The following is a 16,502-nucleotide window of genomic DNA, read 5'->3' as shown; positions in this document are numbered from 1 at the left end:
ATTTATTGTTATTTATGCATTGATATTTTCGAAAGAAATTATTGAGTGAATTAAATATCGCAGCAATTACATATATACGATATATACAGACACAAAACACAAGTTTCTTAACAAATTCACTGTCTGGTGAAAACTGTCTATTTAGGAAAACATTCACTTGTTATATTTTACAGAAAACATCCACAGATAAATTGATATACCAAGAGACAATAGTGAACACTCTCTGACCTTTGTGCGTTGATTCTGTACAATCCATCGCTATATGTTACAACAAACCTGCAAATATATACCGCTTGTAATTTTGACGAAAAAGAGTTTGTGATATTTCGGGAATTCCAGTAAATGAAATGCCATTTAACTTCTGTTATAAAATTGCAGGTGACGTGGACGTGAAGGTACGAGTAAGTGAAGTGGTTCCAGAGAGCGGAAAAACAGTTGAGGAGGTCGAGAGAGATTTCTACCGAAGTGACGAGGTTAAGGAGAAGACTGAAGAAGTTGGTCAGTTGCTTGATGAGCAGCATGGTGAGAGTAAAGTGAGGCAAACTGGTCATAAAAGTATTTCTTATACAATGGCATGCCGGTCATTAGATGCACTAGAATGCCTAAGGGGAAAATATGAGAATGGGAAACTTCAGGATATGATGGAAGATAAATTCCTGTCAGATGAACTCCTGGATGAAATTGGGGCATTTTACCTGGCTATCGATGTAACCATTGACTATGAAGAGTATTTTTTGTGCAGGAAGGAATTGATCCAAAAATATGGTAAGTCGATATTACTTTATGTCTTCTGCTGCATGGTATGACACATTAAGTGATATATGAAAGTTGTTTATCAAGTCCTTTAACAAATGATATTTTTGATATATTTTGCAAAGTTTCCGTAATACTTGCATATCTGTACAGTTTTCTCCTTGATTCCACATTGTACTGTACTTTTAACTGATTATATTCCTTGTTCTAAATGAAATTTTGCGGTTCTTGTATTTATTGCCTCGTGATTGGCTTTCCTTTAAATGTAGGACTACCTACTCAGGGTGCTGAGCAGCAAATAGATGCAGACAGTGCTACATCTACGGAACCACAGAAGTCTTGCAGCGTACCAAGGAGACCGAACAGGGCAAGGGATTTCGTGAAAGCTTTTCAAACTGAGGGTGATAAAGTGACTGAGAGCCAGATAAACATGCTTGATCAGCTTTTGAAAGAAAAGGAGGAGAAGAGACGGAGGGAACGTCAACAATCATTAGAGGAGTCTGAACAAGGTATATCAGAATTATGCTCAAAGCAGAATGTGTCGCAAGTTTTTAATGGCTTTACTAGAATATTGATTATCCTGTACATGGAAACGTATACACACGATACATGTAAAATTCAGACACACTGACAAATAGATTAGATGGATGGATGGATTTACACTTACCGACAGACCGTCCGAGTTACCTGTAAGCAACTTGCCAGCATAATCGGTTTCAAGGCTTAGCTTCAAATGACTGCATGCATTCAATGCCGCAGCAAACATCATATCTGCTTACCTCGATAGCCTGGTTACATTTCTGTTGTGACATATTTGTCAATATCACCATGAGAATATCAACACAAACAAATTGTTTGATTGTTTATAGAATCTTTCGTCGACATAGATTCTACAAGGAAGTCTGCGCAACAAAGACCTTCAGATGACTCTCAATCCATGCAGATGACGGGTGTACATCTACTGACAGATGAAGCGATAGAACAGAAGAATGAAGAACTCGAAGCCAAAGTCAACGAACTCATGATAAGTAGTGGGATTGGAAGGTCAAGGTATAGAGAAAAGGGACAAGGACGAGACATTGGAAAAGCTTTGGTAATGGAGGGAGCCTGTGCGGAGGAACGTAAATTAAACCCACTTCTGAGTGAGTTGCTACACGTGAAGTCGCAGACACAAGACCTGGTGACCAACAATCCTGAACTGGTGATGAAAACTGAGAAGTTATCAGCGTATGCAGATCATATCGTCAGTGATGCTGGAATCCCTGAAGAAACAAAAGAAGTGTACCTGGATATGAGACGAGTTGAGAAAGGTTAGTTTACGTTATTTTTATAAGGACTTTTACTTATTGGCACATGATATACACAGACGTCCTCATATTAAGATTATTATTGACCCTGTTATAACAACCCCTTCCTCCAAACAGAGTGAATACACTGATATGATTGGCAATCAAATCGATATTGATCAGGGTTTATTTATCAAAGTGTATAAGAAATGTCTCTGTGTTTATCAATCATTTTGTAAACTAAAGAACGTAGTCTATACTAACACTGGGGCGTCATTACCGCGTCATTGATACCAATGTTATTAAGCAAATGTATTAAGGTGAAGTACTACGAATTACGTCAAAATTAAGTTGTTGTGTCATTTTTTTGAAACTTTGCACAAATATAAAATAAAATAAATAAAAATGATATAATTCACTTAAACTAAAGAAAGCAATTATAAAAAGCTTAGCAAATGAGTTAATTTTAATAAATACCAAGACTTAAGATTCATATCTATCGAATGTATAGTTTTCATGATGTTTGTAAAGAAATTTTTACATAAGTATCGATTACAAAATGACGATATCGAAATTATATCAATACATAATTTACGACCTTTCTTCCTGTCGCTTTGAATGGTGTCATTTTTGCCAAACTTGGCGAATAAAATCCTGACATAATACCATTTAGTTTACACTTTTAATAAAAGGGTGTCACCACGCTACTTTTTACAATATCTCCAGGTGAAGGGTAATATGCGCCACGTAAATGGGAGAGAAATGTTAATTTTTCGCTCGTATTGAATAAAACCAGCTTCCTAGGGGGTCAAAATATGACAAATGATAGGTCACATGTATTTCTAAGAGACTGGGTCAAAAAATTAGGTAAAAGCGCAATTTCAACAATGACAGGTTATGTTAAATACATGCGCTACAAAGTAATCCATTTGCGACAGGCTGGAGTTAAATCTGCGCAGAAACGTTCTAAAGTGTGTGTGCGTCCGAATTCTTCGCCCTTTACCTTAAGTCACAAAGAAAGAAATTTCTGAGTTGAAATTTTCAATAATTTTTTGGTGAAATTTTAGCTTATTTGCACATTAATAATGTCATCAGCTTTGTTTAACAAACTTCAATCTGCATCAGAATAGACAGCTTCCCATAAAATTTTCAAGAAAATGGGTGCCATAAGATGAAATACTAAACAATAGTCAGTCTAAAATATGTATCAATGTAACGCAGTTGACAGCCGATTTTAGCGTTTTTAAAAAACATCAAATTGTAGCTCCTCTCACAACAAAAACGAAAAGAATTTTAAAATTTCAAATGTACAAACATTATGTTAATGTACATAAATGTATATGTTATGCGTCTCCATATGGATAAAATTGCTCAAAATAGAGTATAAAGAAAACCTTTGAGCAAAGGCAAAAATGTTTGAGATAAGGAGAAAAATAAAAGAGCCTGAGAATAATTTCATTTAAGAATAACAGCAATGTCTTAAACATTAATTGACAGCACACAGAGACTTTGGAGTGTGTTCCAGGCTCTGTCAGTCCTGGTAAACAATTACAGAATCGTAAAATAAACAAAGAAGGTTATTTCAAATTGCTCAAAGCTAGTGAGAGAATCAGTGAAGGTGATGATAAGTTGTTACCAGGTCAGGAAATGATAATAATAATAACAAGATTGAGAATATTTGAATAAAGAAAGAGAACGTTAAGTAATAATTTTAAATTTGAATTTTTGGTATGGCCAAAAACGATAAAAAACAACACAGACATTCATCTGTTATTTAAATGAATATATTAGCAATAAAAAGTGTAACAAAAGTGATTCAAGGATTAAGGTAATTTGAACATGTAAATGAGAATATTAAACAAATTTAAATTTAATGTGGCCTTTATAATCAACAAATGTAAAAATGTTTATGATGGGAAATGACTGACATCAATCACTGCATGGAAGTATCTTTACTGTTTGAGACAATAAAACAAATGACAGTGGAAACGGTACAAAAACTACAAAATTAAGAATCATCAGCATAAAAAAGTAAAAAATATGGAAAATGGGTCTCTTTGTAAAAAACGTCATCTGCAGTTAAAAAATGAAAACAAAATAGTAATTAAGGAATTGCTGACACTTTTAACACACTGATATGTAAACATCAATCCAAGGATGGATGGGTGGTGTATTGTGAAAATAAAAAAGAAACGACAGAGAATATATGTGAAACAAAAATAAAATTCCATATGGCCAACCCATATTATAAAGAAACAAATAGATTAACATTCAAAGTATACATTTTACTTGTAACTTTAAAATGTCAGATTATTGAATCAACGAAAAAGAAAATGATATACAAATGTGAATTTTCCAAGAAGAGTAAAACAAATGTACAAATTACACACGTTTTTAAAATAAGTAAAGTTTGACAAATTTTGATGAAAATTAGCAAAGAAAAAAAACTATGGCGTTGACAGTACAATAAACAAATCAGCAATGGTTTGTATTTCAATACAGAAAGATTTTGGGAGAGATTGTAGGGACAGAGAAATTAGTCTGTGAGAAGTTGGAAAAATAAAAATAAAATACATCATCGGGGAAAAATTTTGGAAAAATATTAAAAAATAAATATTGGTAGCTTTATCTTAATAAAAATGCAAGCAAACAGATTCACAGTCTGCATGAATAGTAATTGGCATCAAAACACAACAAAATAATTTACAACCTGGCAACTCTCTCTGTAAAACATTAGCTAATCACTGCAATACAGTAACTTACTTTATGGACTAAAAATCACATTTCCATCAATAAAATGCTAATATGTTGCCATGGAAACATGAGAGTCACAATACTCATGCATTTCTGATTGAAGTAAATAAAAACAGAAAAAATTACAACCTGGCAACCCTCTCGGTAAAACATGCACTAATTACTGCAATGACTTACCTTAAGGAAAAATACCGTCAAGGACAGTATGCTCACATTCGGTTTGAATTGATAAATTCAAGAAATATTTAAACCAGAAAACAGGAATGACAAAAGCAAATAAGGTCTGCAACTTAGGTACTTGAGGTCATCTTTAGGAACATGCATATCAACTTCTATAGCAATGGGACAAGCAGATCCTACATACATAAGCAAATGTCAACAAAAAAAATAGCCAGAGATAGAAGCTTGACAAGAGAAAGATGGGAAAGTGGGGAAAAAAATAAAGAGTGGGAAAAAATGTACAAGGGATCTGGTAAAAAGTTCGCTACCTCATCAATCTTCTATCCCCTACCCCCTCCTGAATATCAAATGTTCCACCCCTTATTTAAGACCAGCTGGCAGGAAATGTATCCACAACCTTAGGGATGTTTTAATTAATGCTATGAGTGCCATCATTCGAATGTAAACAGCACTTAAATCAGTTACAGATAGTGAAATGCCTTCCACTGTGGGGGGGGGGGGGATTATGACATCTGGAATTATCCTGGATCCCAATTTCTGGACCTGTACTCCAAATACTAAGCCAGTAGGTGCTGCGGTTTAGCTGTTTTTGACGTGGACGGACATACATACATACATAATACATACATACATACATACATACATACATACATACATACATACATACATACATACATACATACATACATACATACATACGATTACCTAACATTGGTATACCAAATGTGATCTAATAAAAATCACATTTCCATCAACAAAATGCAAATATGTTGCCATGGAAACTTGTGCATTACATAAACATGTATGTGTGATTGACATCAAAACAAAACAATTTACAGCCTGGCAGCTCTCTCTGTTAAACATGACCTTATCACTGTAATACGATGACTTACCTTGTGGACTGAAAATCACATTTCCACTGATAAAATGTTAATATGTTGCCATGGAAACATGTACATACACATGTGTCTGTGATTGAGGTAAAGATACAACAACAAAAATTACAACCTGGCAACTCACTCTGTAAAACATGAGCTGATCAGCAATACAATGACTTACCTTATGGACTGAAAATCACATTTCCACTGATAAAATGCAAATATGTTATCATGGAAACGTGCGAGTTACATTAACATGTAGAGAAGTTGTTTCTTTAAATGTTCCATGTGTTTGTGTAAACAAAGGAAGCTTGCATTGAGTCAAAATTTGTGAAATCGGAAAATGTTTGACTTCATAGAAATTGTAGTTTGCATTTTAACCTTTGACCTTTGTTTATGTTTTTGTTTTCGAAGGCCATCCGGTCAAGGGAAGTGTCCTTGAAGTGTTTGGGTCTGGATCAATGCCGGGACAATTTGATGAGGTCTCTGGAATATACATCAAGAAGAACGGTCAATGGGTCATATGTGATGAAGGGAATCATAGAGTTCAGGTTATTGATCCAATCAAACTCTGCTGTGATCTCATCTTACAATTCCATGCATTCCCAAAGTCATTTATTCCATGGAATGTCACAGTGGATGAAGACAATGACCAATACTTTATGAGTGACCAAGGCAATGGTCAAGTTGTGCTGAGTTCTGGACAAAGCAAGATTTTAAACTGTTTTGGACGCAGAGAAGGAATTGATCCAACCGGTATCTGCTTGAGTCCTGATGGTTTTATATTCATTGGTGACTTGAGTGGATATGTGAGAAAATATAATAAATCTGGTGAACACATTGCAAGAACTGAAAAAGGACAAGTCATTGATCCCAGGGATCTGATTGTAAATAAGAAATGTATTTTTGTATCAGATGAAGGCAGGAAATGTGTTCATGTTTTGAATCACCAGATGCAAAGTATAAGAGACATTGGCAAGGGACGCTTACAGTGGCCTTATGGTTTGTGTTTTGATCACCAACAAGATGGCATATATGTCTGTGATTGCAGTGGGAAAAGAGTGGTTCATTTCAATTGTGATGGTGAATTTCTCAGCTATAAAGGTCAAGGTCAGTTAGAGTCACCCCGTTACATTGCACTGTGTAAGGATAATCCATACAGATTAGTTGTAGCACAGGAATTCTGTGTTAAACTACTGTACATATAAGCAGACATGAAACCACACCATGTCAACTCTGCAGGGATATCTCTAGTGAAAATCTACAAATTTTCTGACAAATTTTACACAACACATTGCAACTGACAGGCTGTAAATGTGTATTTTGTGCTGTCATCTCCATAATTTTTCATATTTACTGCTAATTTTGGATCAACCATGACGTTTTCGTTTTGACGGACTGTTTTATCAAACTGTTTGGTAAAACTAAAATATACTATTTTCCACCTGTATATTTTTTCACCCTTGATGGAATAATGTCAGTAAACTTCTAATTAGTAATAGTACTATTTATGATTTTTGTACACTTTCTGAAAGCAGCCTGTTGCAATTTATTGTGAAATAGTTTTCAGAATAATTTTTTGACTTTCACAGATGTGTGCGTGAGTGTACAGAAACATACATAGAAGCAGACATGACAATATAACATGTCAAGTCTGCTGGTATATTTCTGGTGAAAATCCACAACTTTCCAGACTAGTTGAACACAACATGATGCAAACGACAGGCTGAAGAATTTTGAATTTCACCGTAAAATTCAAGGATTTTGGTATTTTTCGTCAATTTTGTATCAGGAAATACGCTTTTCCCCTTATATATAGACAGTATTAGGTATTAACGAGAAAAATATTCACATTCGTCTGAATGATGACTTTGTTTAAGTTTCAGGCCTAATGGTACTTGTACGTAAAATATTTCACCTGCATTAAATAAATACTGATGGTGATAATATGTTTGTTTTCTGACCTCTTTCGTCATTAGCGACGTCAAAGCTTTCGGTGACAGAAACTAAACGAAACTTTTAAAAAGTGCTCTACAAGTAGACAACATTGTAAAACTTTCCTGTCAGCTGTAATGTCATAGTATCTGACTCTTCCCGTTTCGTATGTCGTGTACACTATGTGAAAATGAAACGTTATTGTTTTGACTATTATTTAACCCTTTCAACCCCAGTTCCCTGTATACAGGTCCAACTTTACCATAGAAAACAATGGATTTGGGACAAAACATGGTGATGAAAGGGTTAAATAGCATGCATCTTAATCTCATCATATCTTACAACCTCTAAAGCTCTATATGATCAGACGCACCCCGATGCAGTGATGGTACTGTCAGGGAAAATTGGAATACGGGTACGCAATATTCCGGAGAAGTGGATTGGGTGTTAATCATCTAGTTCTTTGAAAATACGACTCATGTACACTCTTTTCCCAAACGTTATCATGTTGCTCCAGTCTGTAATGTAAGAGCACACTCATTATGACAGTTTTCGGACAGGGTAGTGAATTTCGCCCAAAGCCGTTTCATAAATGACGAGCAGTCCGAAATCTTATTACCATACCTTTCGAAACTTTATTGTGTTTATTTTCAAACTGTTAACACGAAGTAAGTGGCATTTCGGGGGTCAAAGTTGCCAAATTGTTGACCCCATGTTGAGTGCGTAGTAATCTGACATCGTATTTGGAATATGATTATAGGGGCTAAATACTGATATTTTGAAACTTCGAACCCCTAATTTTCAATTTCGATGTGTTTAGAAAACTATATGTAAATTTTTCGTGATTGTAAATATTTCGTGATAAATTAAAGTAGTTGCATTTAATCCACGACGCAACTACATTTCGACGTGTACGGCGCCTGCATAAGCTTATCGGACATGGGCTGTCTCTGTGTGTTGCTTTCGGCACCCTGTATCGTACGGTGTGTTCACTTCGCCAAGTTTGTAGAACCCGGCATAGCTTCTACCCAAAAAAACCTATCCAAAACGGAACAGCAGCGTCACCTGACTTAATATGCGGTAACATGACTTGTAAAACGCCATCAATACAGAGCGAAGTGAACACAACGAGTAGCATGTCATTAAATGTACGAAAAAAACGAGGTCGTCCGAAAACTATCACACTGAGTGTACATTGATATGTCAAGACAATATCATTGCTCTACAACATCGACATGGGTACTGTATTTGCATTTAAGCTCTTACAATAACTCACCAACTCGTTGATGTATAATAAGGGGGTGTTTCCTTGTTTATTTTTCTCCTGTATTTCTCATAATAAGGGTCTCTTTTTGTTGGAAAATCCCAGATAAGAGGTATTTTGAAATCTAGCGGAACAAGCATATCTTCACAGCCTTTCCCGTGAGTGCCATCACCGGAGGATGGATGCATCATGTGCCAAGGTGTCGACACGTTTATGACTTGGTTTGCGGAAAAAGATAATGAGGGCGTTTTCATTCTTCCCAGTATAATAACATTAGCCTAACAGTTCCTTCTCATAGAAATCATCAAAATTTTACAAGTCATCCAATATTTTGATCACGCCCTTTCATTTAGCCGCAAGGTTTGCTTAGCATCGTCTGGAAAATTATACAGCGCCCTTACGTTCAAATGCTAACCTCAATGCACGCATTTCGCAGATTAAAGTTCAGTAAATTCAGTACAGAACACGATTGGAACTAAAGTAGGATAATTGGATGGTTAAGTAACGTCTGTTTGATCTGCAAATGTAAGCTCATCTGCTTTTCTTTATAAGTTACCCACTTGCTTTTATGGGTAATTTGTAATATTGCAACATTCAGCCAAATGGCTGCTACCGCTTTTGAGAAATTTTAAAATATGAAAATCCAATTATCCCAAATTAGTTCCAATCGTGTTACAGTTGAATTCCTTTGCACACATTTTTGTAGTCACGCTAGTATTGTCGATTACACCACTGCAATTGAACTTCCCTGTACCGCCTTGTACTTATTGCGAAGTAAAGTCTGTTGGAAAGTAAAGAATTCCATGTCCCTACTGGTATTTCCATACATGATGAAAATTAAGCAGGAATTCTGTACATCATTCTTGCTTGTCACACTTTGTCTTCTTCAACAAATTACCGATAAATTAGCCCTTTAGCTTCATTGATACATGAATACCCGGTACGTAGGCTAATCGTGACAAACTGGAAGGTACAAATTTAATTAAAAAAATTCCAATATTCAGGGACTATGATATTATAATAACTGCGATGAGTTTATTTTGACATTGCCCCCAAACTTATACTCCAAAGTAAAATGCTGTGATGAGAATATAAATTATCATGTCTCTATTATTCTACTTGTTGACAAAGTGTGAAAAATTCATATTTGAAACTTATCCAAGGTTACAAAATTCAATAAATGACTTCAAATGGTATATTCATTTGTACTTTTTATGCCTTAGGCTATGGCTCCTTATTACTCCATGCACAGCATGTGATTATTATTATTATTATTATTATTATTATTATCGCACTTATTTGAACTGGTTAAAACAGGTGAGATTTGACATCACCCAGACTGAAACCCTCTTTAAAGTAGTGTGTGCCTCAAAAGAGAAGGATTTAAACCTTTGCTCAAATTTTGCTCAATGAAACGTTCAACCAAATATAGAATAAAATCCAGGGGTCACTATGCAAAATTTGGAACTTGCGATACAAATTACTCATATATTTACCTATATTTGAAATTCAAAATTAACTCTATGATTTTTAAAAAACTAAGAAGATAAAAATCTTTCTCATTCCAAACGCTTTCAAATGAGTCAATAAAGCAGCAAATGGCAGAAAAATTGGAAATACTTGTCAGTCGAACAACCTGTCCCACAGGTGTGCATTTCTACCTAGACTTGGTTCAAGTCTGTGATTTGTGAATGTTTTTGTTGGTTGATGGGTGAAGGAATGTTTGTGACTTCAAGGTACTAGGTGCATTTGTGTTCTGTTTTCATGTGAAACATGTGAGTAGGGTGAACGCGATGAGTGGGGTGAACGCTATACAGGGGAGTTTCTGCCCGAATATTCCAGGAGAAGCTAACTCATTACTGTGCAGACTCAATGGTAACACGTTCAATCGCCAGGAAAACCGTGCCTGGGCTACCAAATTCCAAATACGTTTCAAAGAAATTGGAGAGACATGAGAAATTATATTACAAATGATTTTATGTTTTTAAATTCACAAACTTGAACCAAGTCTATATTCTACCTTAATGTCATATATCATCATGGTTTATTTACAAACACAGGCAAATTAATTTAGCAACTTCTACAGAATCTGTGCCTGTATCATTGTGTTTTCAATACAAGTTAGACAGAACATGTCTGGTGAAGAAAGTTGTTACTTTTTAAACTCAGATGAACATTTTGAGTATGTGTTTAGGAATGCTTTTAATAATCACTGTTATGCTGTGAAAGTGATACTTTGATTTGGAATAAAAGTATTTTTTTTTCAAAAATCACAAACAGACTGTGAAATTACATGTAAAGTTGTCAGTGGTTTGATACGCACAGAAATTCAATTTGTACAATACACGGTAATATTGATGGAAGAAGGAATGTTTGTGATTTTAAGTTGCACGTTGAGAGTTCATATTCCAACATACCTACACTGACGATAGATACCTACATTTATGCATTTCTTATCAAAGATATCAGTTTTTGTTTACCACTGAAAGACCACCGTATTTCTAAAATACTTGTATTTCTAATTATTGTGTGTACTTACCACAGAGTTAGATAGAAGCTTAGTGTATTGCCCAACACACAAGCACAGGCCCAATCCATGACTGTGATACAAAGACATAATGCTACCAAACTTTTCAGAAGAAATCTCTGAACCATGAATGCTTCTCAGCTATGCTATAGTAATCACAGTGACAAGTAAAGCTGTAAAAACACACCATATTCTGACATATTTCAAAACTGCTTCCATCCGATTAGTGAGATGTTCAACAGACATATTGTGACTTTCTGGAAGCCTAAGTTGTAGAAAGCTCACTCTTTCCTTGTTGTAATATATACTTAATCTTCAATTTTGGAATTCCCTGACAAAAAACTAAACAAACAGCTTATATGCAAGTCTAAAAAATTTATTGAAATTAATATAGTGTTCTATAAAAATATCATTCTATTTCTTAAACCCCAAGTTGTATAATACCTGTACAAGATATTATGAGGCACCCTAGTGTCTAACACCTCTTAGTGATGAAAATACTGACTGGTATTCAATATCATTAGATGTGCATATATATGTTATTCTCGAACATTATAACTCTTTTAAAGTGTTTTGTCAATTGCCATTGGTCGGTAAGTTGACTAGCATTGCTGTTGCACTGCAGTCGTAATTCACTTCAGGAATCTGATATTAGATGTAACAAGCGACCTGACGGCCGATATAGCTCCGCTGTGTTTATGGAGAGAATAACTATTTTTAACACATGTTGATGAAGGTGGAAATCGTTGATAGCTCATATAAGTGGCCAGAAAAAAGTGGCTAAAATAGCTGCAAAAATACACAATTGAAGATTTCATCATAATTTGAATATATCACATTGGATCATCCCTAGGAACATGTCAACCAAAGCTATCTGACAAGTAATTTTTTGAGAATGAAATTTTCTGACCAAAAATGGCAAAAATATCGCCCCAAAAATAAAAATTGCAGATTTCACCATAATTTCAATAAATATCATTTAGTTCATTTATAGGAACCTGTATACCAAATTTTAAAGCTATCAGATGAGTAGATTTGAAAATACACATTTTTGACCAAAAATGACAAAAATTGCCCCAAAAATACAAAATTACAGATATCATCAGAAATCAAATATATATTACTTAGTTCATCTATATAAATCCGTATATTAAATTTCAAAGCTATCAGACCTGTATGTTACACATTTTTTGACCAACAATGGCAAAAATTGCCTTAAAAATGCAAATTTGCATATTTCTGCACAATTTGAACAATCTGAAATAGATCATCCCTACGGACCTATGTACCAAATGTCAAAGCTATCTGACTGGTATTTTTGAAGAAGAAGATTTTTAAAGATTTTTTTACCAAAAACGACAAAAATTGCCTTAAAAATACAAATATGCAAATTTCACCACAATTTGAACAAATCTAACTGAAGCCACCCTAAATAAATATCATATCAAATTTCAAAGCAATCGGACGAGTGGTTTCAGAGAAGAATGTTTTACCAAAAACAGCAAAAAATGCCCCAAATATAGAAATATGCAAATTTCACCACGATTTGCACAAACTTAAATGAGGTTACCCTAAGTGAACTGCATATAAAATTTCAAAGTAATTGGACTTGCGGTTTCATAGAAGAAGGCAATTATTGACGGATGACGGAAGACGACGACGACAGACGACGACGACAGACGACGGAAAATAAACTTATTTGTTAAGCTCCGCGTCGCTGACAGCGGAGCTAAAAAACAAAATTCACTTTCCATGCAGTGACATTCTAAATTGTTGTAGGTTGTCAATTGTCAATGGCAACAACAGTTTTTCCACGTGAGTGTCCCTCCTCAATATGACTGAAAGCCAAGTCAGCATCAGCCATTGAAAATGTCTTCTCAACCACAGGTTTTATCTGGCGATGAAATAGACATGAACTTTAAGATATGAAATTTCATTCTTGACATCAATACAAGACAATTAATTAATCTCTTTGTGAATAAGAGAAAGTGCCTTTATACTGATAATGTGCAGTTTCACGGTAAAACAACAAATGAGAAATGCTGATGTTCAATATTGTCTGATTTTTCACTTGGAGAAATAAAAACGTTACGACTGTGCAATGAAGAAAATGCAGCAGCCACTCTTGATTTGACACGTTCTTGGTAAGTTTCAATAAAAATAATAATGGTATATTTCTCTTCAATATGGTGACCAATTGGTCAAATTGCAAAGAATTACATTTCTGAAAAGTCTCATAAAGAACATATCATTCAAAAAAAACTTTACAAACAAAGTTTAACAGACACAATGACTCCCTGGCACAGACTAAGAAGACAAATTTACAATACAACAACAATATGATAGTTTGGAAAATGACAAAATTAATAGTTTTGGTGTCAACTGATTGATGTTATCTGTTCCGATATCAATAATCTTAGAATATGGCAAACAATCACCTCTAGATACAACCTTCAATTATCTCAATCTATACATTAGAAAACCTGAGATGCTTTGAAATCAGCATGGCTGAATACATATATCACATGATAGAATATGTGTCATGTGACCACGTACCTATCACATGATTCAGTGATCTTAAGTTTCAAACTCAGTATACTAACCTTGCACCAAGCTCTGCGATTGTTTCCAAGACAACTCCTGACCTTTTACCTAAAATATACGTTTATGTCAATAAATAAGTAACCACAAGTGCTATGTCCTTTATATTTAGTAGGATGGGACACCTTATGACAACACACGCTTTACCTCATTAATTATGCACATATCTAATTCCGGGCAAGCGAATAGAGCTAGAGGTCTGATTTTTGGCATATAGGGATTAATTAGCAATACATTTTTTCCGAAATGTCACGTGACCTCGATGACCTTTGACCTTGATCATACATATATATGCATAACTCAGTAGCCACAAGTTCTATACCCTCCAATTTTGATAGGATATTAGACCTTAAGATGTCACATCTTGTACCTCATTTATTATGCGCATATGTATTTCTTGGCTGGCCAATACAGCTAGAGGTCTGATCTTTTTCCCCGATTTAGAACCATAACTTAGACATGCCTCATGTGTTTCAAATTGGGAACAACGACATAGACCTATATGCCCATAGATCTCAACATATACACTCCAGTGATACTTCTTAATTACCACATTTCCCTGCCCCATCAAGACTAATACTCCTATTACAAGTGGAGACTATGTCATTGTCAATGACTTGTTCCCGTTTGCTTCGGCTTGAATCCAAAATGTGATCTTCATCGTTACCAGAACATCCACCATGACTAGTATCAAAAAACCCTCAAAATTCTCTGTGTCATTACTCGGAACGTGCCATGCAAGAGCAAAGTGTACATATTCAGAACGTCAGTTTGATCGTTAATGAGATTCAGTGTTAAGTACGAAGTATTGTTGTCGGGGACCGCTTGGCAGATAAACTTTAATATTTTTCAAGATAGATCGCACAAAGAAACCTCAGCAGTTGCCTGTCCCGTTTTTCTCGAGGGTCTATGATCGACCGAAGTCAAAGTGAAATGAGATATCTTGTCGCAAGAGGGCGATATGAAGAATATCGCTATCAGAGCATCAGATGGGGCATGTACTTTGACAGCCGAGGGTGCTGTCGGGTGCGGAGCTTGCTTTCCCGAAGCTTGCTGGTAGATTCTAACGATACTGTCTTTGTTGGTTTATTATATTAACTCAAAGTGCTCATTGTCATTGATGAATAATTCTATTTCATGGACTGTTTAACACCGGGGTTAGACTTTGACAGTGGCTAACGTGTAGGGTAGTTGTAAGTTTGAGCCGTATGCGTGGTGGCAACTCCAAAGTACTGGACAGTCGGGATAATGATAACCTTATTACACGTGGTGTAGAAAATATCTGTTAGGGAGCATTTGTTTTTACGGTGGGGGTATGGAAATCAGGGGGTTTGACTTTTACACAACCATTTTTAGGGCGTCGTCAAATTTTAGATCAATTGTGTATTTTTTGGGGGGGGGGGTTGAATAAAAGTATATAAAACAGAATACGGAGATGGCTTTATTCTGTCTGAACGGGCTGTTACAAGCAGAAAAGAGCACCTTTGTTCACAAAAATAAAATCTTTCAAGTTAACGAAGAGAAGTAAGTGTCATGGCAATGTTCATGATACAACTTTTATAACACTGAAAAGTGTGGAAAATGGCGCCAGTTGTTGAAAATATGGTGTTATATGGAGTGTTTGCAAAGATTTTTGTATTTTGTATTTACATATATTTAAACAAGCACGATTAACAAATATAAATAAGAACATCAATGGGACAAGTGCTTTTTTAGTCACTTTGACTGTCAAGTTCACTGAGGTAAACTGGATATTTCGTACTATTCAATACCTTTTCTGTTTAAATGTTAAAATTAACAAAACTGCTAATGATTACCGATGGATTTCACGCTTGCTTGTTTGCTTGCTTGTTTTAAGTCTCAATTAGTTCACTGCACTGTCCGTATTTAAGTTTGTATCTATCAAGGCGTCAAAACTAGTTTTCACATGAATACGCGTCATGATCATGACAGAAGCTCTAAGAATATTTGCTAAAAAACTAAATGTATACTTTTATTCCATCATATGATGTCAGTGTATCCCGTTTGATATTTCCTGAAATTTAAAATCTTACGACACGAATGGTGATTTTGTTTAAGTTACAGGCCTAATGGTACATGTACGTAAAATATTTCACCTGCATTTAATAAATATTGATGGTGATAATAGTCGCGCCAGCGGCTTACTGACTACGCATGCGCTTATTCATAATATACTATGCGAGTAACCGGAAGTGTACCCTTCTTTCATGGCGCCGCCATGTTTTGTTTTTTTTTTGAGTACTCGTAAATAAACAAAACCAAAACAAATTACTATTATATAACATGCCTTTTATAAAATATAC

At 35.0% G+C, this 16,502-nt stretch overlaps 2 protein-coding genes across 2 annotated transcripts in view; one reads left to right on the top strand and one right to left on the bottom strand.

Annotated features, from left to right (window-relative positions):
* Positions 1-7,214, top strand: part of LOC139127244 (uncharacterized) — a 9,955-nt gene extending 2,741 nt beyond the window's left edge. Inside the window, exons 4-7 of the mRNA XM_070693155.1 lie at positions 379-765; positions 1,023-1,262; positions 1,641-2,063; positions 6,266-7,214. Coding sequence (XP_070549256.1) covers positions 379-765; positions 1,023-1,262; positions 1,641-2,063; positions 6,266-7,059 — 1,844 coding nt within the window. The 3' untranslated portion in view covers positions 7,060-7,214. The remainder of the gene's footprint in view (positions 1-378; positions 766-1,022; positions 1,263-1,640; positions 2,064-6,265) is intronic.
* The window catches only part of LOC139127300 (nicastrin-like), a 222,620-nt gene that overhangs the window by 45,920 nt on the left and 160,198 nt on the right, over positions 1-16,502 (bottom strand). The window lies entirely within an intron of this gene.

The sequence above is a fragment of the Ptychodera flava genome, unplaced genomic scaffold, assembly GCF_041260155.1.
Source record: "Ptychodera flava strain L36383 unplaced genomic scaffold, AS_Pfla_20210202 Scaffold_30__1_contigs__length_3116999_pilon, whole genome shotgun sequence".
Taxonomy (NCBI): Eukaryota; Metazoa; Hemichordata; class Enteropneusta; family Ptychoderidae; genus Ptychodera; species Ptychodera flava.
Note: the sequence above shows the minus strand (reverse complement) of the source record. Positions and strands in the feature narration are given on the sequence as shown.